The 5,396-nt window shown below is 38.3% G+C and overlaps 1 protein-coding gene across 1 annotated transcript in view; it reads left to right on the top strand.

Moving 5' to 3' along the window:
• Positions 1-5,390, top strand: part of LOC107683820 (ubiquitin conjugation factor E4 A-like) — an 11,518-nt gene extending 6,128 nt beyond the window's left edge. The window contains 11 exon segments of the mRNA XM_016479862.1: positions 68-243; positions 928-1,235; positions 1,698-1,830; positions 1,923-2,113; positions 2,194-2,294; positions 2,404-2,517; positions 2,713-2,887; positions 3,468-3,648; positions 3,725-3,872; positions 3,982-4,139; positions 4,824-5,390. Of these exon segments, the coding sequence (XP_016335348.1) occupies positions 68-243; positions 928-1,235; positions 1,698-1,830; positions 1,923-2,113; positions 2,194-2,294; positions 2,404-2,517; positions 2,713-2,887; positions 3,468-3,648; positions 3,725-3,872; positions 3,982-4,139; positions 4,824-4,959 (1,821 nt within the window). The 3' untranslated portion in view covers positions 4,960-5,390.
• Positions 5,391-5,396: the final 6 nt, after the last annotated feature.

Genomic DNA, 5,396 nt, shown 5'->3' with positions numbered 1-5,396 from the left:
CGTAACAGAAACGTGCACGCAAGAGGTGACTGGCCTGTGCTTCACCTACCAGACACTACCTTTCATTTCTCTTCCGAAATAACAATCTAAACTCAAAAATATACCTCCCCCTACAGGTCTGGACAAGGAGACATGTCTGATACCTGTACCCCCTCAACAAACGGTTGAATTTGCCCAATCATACAGCCTTCTCACAGAAAATCTCATCCTTACACAGCTTACCCTGTACCTGGGCTTCCATAGGTAATACTTCATTACGAAAGAGTCATGACACTCATATATTTAAGTATATATATGCATTTATTTGATCAAAAATACAGTAATATGAAATAACTGTTTTCTTTTTAAATATATTTTAAAATGTCATTTATTCCTGTGATGGCAAAGCTGAATTTTCAGCAGCCATTACTCCAGTCTTCAGTGTCACATGATCTTTCAGAAATCATTCTAATATTCTGATTTGGTGATTAAGAAATATTTCTTATTATTATCAGTGTTGAAAACAGTTGTGCTGTTTATATTTTTGTGAAAATGAATAGAAACCTCAGAAGAGCATTTATTTGAAATAGAAATCTATTGTAACAATATAAATGTCTTTACCATCTCAATTTAATGATCAATTTAATGTATTCTTGCTCCGTATTCATATCTTTAAAAAAAAAAAACTCACAAGTTATCAGTTTGAATTAGTCTGCCAAAATATTTGCTGCCTGAACTCTCTAAAGGCTTTGTCAGAATAGCTACTGAATTAACATGCAAGTTAAATATTTAAAACATGAAAATATGTACAAAAATAGTATTATTGTTTGTTTTAATGTATGTAGTTATGACCAGTTATGGGGGTGTAGTGATGAACCCAGCTGCATTATGTGGGAAGCACTGATTTGCAGAAAATAAACATATGCTTTAATGGTATTTGTTTGTCAGACTTCATGATCAGATGGTGAAGATGAATCAGTCTCTACACCGGCTGCAGGGGACGTGGCGGGACACGCAGCTCAGTGGAGGCACAGCAGCAGCAGAGCTACGGGAACAGTTTGAACGCCTCATGACAGTCTATCTCTCAACCAAGGCTGCTACCACGCAGCTCGCCATGCTACAAAACTGCCTCAACCTCCAAGCCTCCTGTGCCGCCCTGCTGGTTCAGCTCAGCCTGGGCAACCAGGGGTCTGAGCACATCCCTCTCATCTTTCCCTTACCTGCACTACAGAACAGCCTGCTATGCTTTGTGCCAGGTATCCCCCTAAGTTTTTGTGTTCCTTTTCAGTAAACAAGCTAGTTTCCACCACCGAATTAAAAATAAATAAATAAAAAAGCAATTATGACTTATTTTCCCTCACAATTCTGAGTTTATATCTCATAATTCTGACTTTTTTTCTTGTTAACTCACAGTTGAGAGTTTATGCCTTGGAATTTTGAGGGAAAAAGTCAGAATTGTAAGACAAAAAGTCGCAATTGTGACTTTTTATCTTTTATTCTGTGGCGGAAACAAAAAATGTGAGGTGTAAACAGAATTCACAAGAAAAAAAGAGTCAAAATTGTGATAAAAAAAAAAAAGTCTAAATTTTGAGATATAAACTTAGAAATGAATGGAAAAAGTTTGGATTGTGAGATAAAACGTCACAATTACCCGTTTTATTTATATACCTAAGTGGGCTGCAATTTTTCAAAAACCCAATCTCTTGACAATTTCATAGAATTCTTTGCTGAAAACATGGGCGATTTCTTCATATTCCTCCGCCGCTTTGCTGACGAGGTGTTGGAGTCCTCGGCGGAAAGCTTAGGACATGTCCTGACCTTCATCACTGTGTTCATGGGCAACGTTGATAGGTGTGAGCCGGAGTAATGCTGAGTTTCTCGCACTTTTTTTTTTTTTTGCATTCCATGTGGCTTGTTGTTTTCTCTAGGTTATTTACTCACAGAATGAAGAATCCTCATTTGCGGGCAAAGCTGGCAGAGGTTCTTGAAGCTGTGATGCCCCATATGGAGACTCTGTCACCTGGCACTGTCCAGCCTATCATGTTCCAGCGCCAAAGGGTGTTCAGCACATATCGGCATGCACCCCAACTTGCTGAAGCCCTCATTACAGTGTTTGTGGATATAGAGTTCACTGGTCAGTTTCTGGAGTTTTTTTCTGTTGTTAATTTGATTGTAACATCCTATATTAGATTTTGTAAATGGCTTGTTTCTCAGGTGATCCTCATCAGTTTGAGCAGAAGTTTAATTACAGACGACCAATGTATGCCATTCTGAAGTACATGTGGGGAGAAGAGAGCTACAGGGAGAGCATTAAGGTGAGAACCAGACAGATGTTTTAATATTATAAATAATATTTAGGTTGCTTTGAAATTTTGTTCATCCCTTGCTCGCAATTTCACACAAAAAACATTTGTTTCCTCACAGCGTCTTGCCGATTATGCATCTGAAAATCTTGAAGCCATGAATCCACCACTCTTCCTGAGGTTTCTCAATCTCCTCATGAATGATGCCATCTTCTTACTTGACGAGGCTATACAGGTACTTGTCTGCCTGGGCAGATTGCTTTTGTTTTATGCAAATCCCAACTATTTATACTGGTAACACATTTTGTTTGTTCAATTTAGCTAGGTTGTTCAATTACATTAACATATTAACCTCTAAGTAGTTGATATCAGGAATATTTAATTGATTGATTAAAGATGTGACACTCACACGTGCATCTGTTCCTTCCAGTATTTAAGTAAGATCAAAATCCTCCAGCTGGAGAGGGATCGGGGGGAGTGGGACAGTCTGGCCCCTGACGCCCGCAGAGAGAAAGAATCTAGTCTGCAGATGTTAGGACAGCTTGGTCGCTTCCACAACATCATGTCAAATGAGACCATTGGCACCTTGGCTTTCCTCACATCTGGTAAGAGACGTGAAAGAAACCAAATGCACTAAAATATTAACACCACAGATTTTTTTTGGGTCATAAACTATCTGACCAATTTAGACCTGAACAGAAGGGTTTTAAAGGGGTCATATGATGCGATTTCAATTTTTCCTTTCTCTTTGGAGTGTTACATCGCCGGATCGGCTTTCACTGTGGACGAAGCGGAGTCCAGCCCGGGGTCGTCACATGTGGTTGCCACAAGCCCTCTGGACGCTCCTTCGTCGAATCCGCCCGCCACACCGTTCTTAAGCCCGCCTGCCGCCGCTCACTCTAGCCCCTGGCCTCTGCTCACTCAAGGCTGCCGTGTGCGACGCTGTGTTTCGTTGTGAAAGCGAAACTACTTTGTTTGGCCTTCCAAAAGAGGACGATAGCTGCTTTGTCATGCCTGGAGCTGATCCGTTTCACATTTCATTACACAAAATACACAAAAGAATGTTCTTTTTAGCAACATCATATGACCCCTTTAAATAATTATTGGGTGAAACACTTGGCTTTAAGTGTACAAAGTTACACTAAAACTCAGACTTTTCATGTACTTTTCATTTTCCCCTTCCAGAGATAAAAGGTCTTTTTGTTCATCCCTTTCTTGCTGAGAGGATCATCTCCATGCTCAACTACTTTTTACAGCACCTGGTAGGCCCCAAGATGGGCGCCCTAAAGGTGAAAGACTTCAGTGAATTCGACTTCAAACCCCAGCAGCTAGTGTTGGACATCTGTACTATTTACCTAAACCTGGGGTAGGCTCTTTGATTACATATTATTCCTAAAAAAATAAAGAAATATTAACTGTTATGGATGCTGTTTTAGCCACAGAGATGAAGAAAATTTCTGCGCCACTGTCCCAAAAGATGGAAGGTCATATTCACCCACTCTGTTCTGCCAAACTATCCGTGTACTCAAGAAAATCAACAAGCCTGGCGACATGATTGTATCTTTCAGTCTTTTAGCAGATAAAATTAAGGTTAATTTAATCACTATGCATATTTATCTTAGATACACAGCTTTCGCAGGAAGTCATGGGTGTTTAAATATTAAGTGGTAACCTTGTTGATCTTCTGTGTCTCTTTTAGTCACTTGCAGACAGGCATCAGCAAGAAGAGGAGACCTACTCTGATGCTCCGGATGAATTTCTGGATCCCATCATGTCTACGTTGATGCTTGATCCGGTGCTGCTACCTTCTTCAAACGTCACAGTGGACCGTACAACAATAGCACGACACTTACTAAGGTGAAACGTGTATCAGGTTTATTATAGTAACTAAAACTAAAATTAAACCCAACAAAAAACATTTTCATTACTTAAAATAAATGTTAACTGAAAATGAATTTGAATAACTATTTCAGCTTGCTTTGTCATTTTATTTTAGTTAATTTATTAATTTTATTTACTTGATGCACTAAAATAGCTAAAACTGAAATAAAAATGTATAAAAACTATATATACGTATTAAACACAACAAAATTACTGAAACTTTAAAATTAAAACAGAAAATGTATATATGTATACAACATTATTTTATACTTGTTATTTTGGATACTGGGTATTTATATACTATTATAGTATTTATTAACTTTTTGAATTAAGTTTTATATTTTAATTTTAGTTTACGTTTTAGTGATTTTGTTATGCACATTTGTAATTTTTTATTCGTTTTTGGTTTTGTAAATTATTCTATATATCTTTAATTTTTATTTCAGTTTTAGTAATTTTAGTACTTGAACTTATTTTAGCTGCCAAGGCAACATTTTCAAATTTTTTTTGTTAAGTTTTTATCTAATGTTTATATTTTATTTTATTTTATTTCAGCTTTACAGAAAACAGTTTGAATAGTTTTAGTTAACAGTAATGGCACTGTTATTTGATTAGGTAAAAGTTTTAAAAGCAGTGTTGGTTTTGTCTTTTTTGTTCTAGTGACCAGACAGACCCTTTCAACCGCAGTCCGCTCACCATGGACCAGATCAGGCCCAATGAAGAGCTCAGGCAACAGATCATGAAGTGGCTTGCTGATCATAAGCAAAGCAACCAGCAAATGGGACCCAGTGGCTAAACCACATCACTCCCTTGAGTCCCTTCCCCCAGCACCCAGGCATGCTCTGTATGACTAAGCCATTCAGATGTTTCTGGCCTCTCTCATACCGCTTTGAAACAAGAACATTTAACCACATTCAGAGGAGCACGCCTGCATTCATGCTGTTAATGTGCTCCTCAAAGGTCAAATGCAGATCTCCAAATGCCATATCACTGTAGCATATTCGGCTATCTGTTCTTTCAAACTCCTCTGAGGTCTCCGCAGACAGAACTCAATAACCGGAGTCACTTTTTCTGTTACATTTTGCCTTGCAAAGATGTTCACTGTGGGAAATGAAACTCGGGCTTATAGACAGATGACAGCATACATGAGGCTTGCTTACCCAACCCTCTACGGACACCTTGGCAATTGAATCGCCATTGGCTAGTAAATTTTTTCGTTTACTTGCCAGACTG

This window comes from Sinocyclocheilus anshuiensis, unplaced genomic scaffold (genome assembly GCF_001515605.1).
Source record: "Sinocyclocheilus anshuiensis isolate Anshui unplaced genomic scaffold, SAMN03320099.WGS_v1.1 scaffold2925, whole genome shotgun sequence".
NCBI lineage: Eukaryota > Metazoa > Chordata > Actinopteri > Cypriniformes > Cyprinidae > Sinocyclocheilus > Sinocyclocheilus anshuiensis.
The sequence above is the reverse complement of the archived record's forward strand: the minus strand, read 5'-3'. Positions and strand labels throughout refer to the sequence as shown.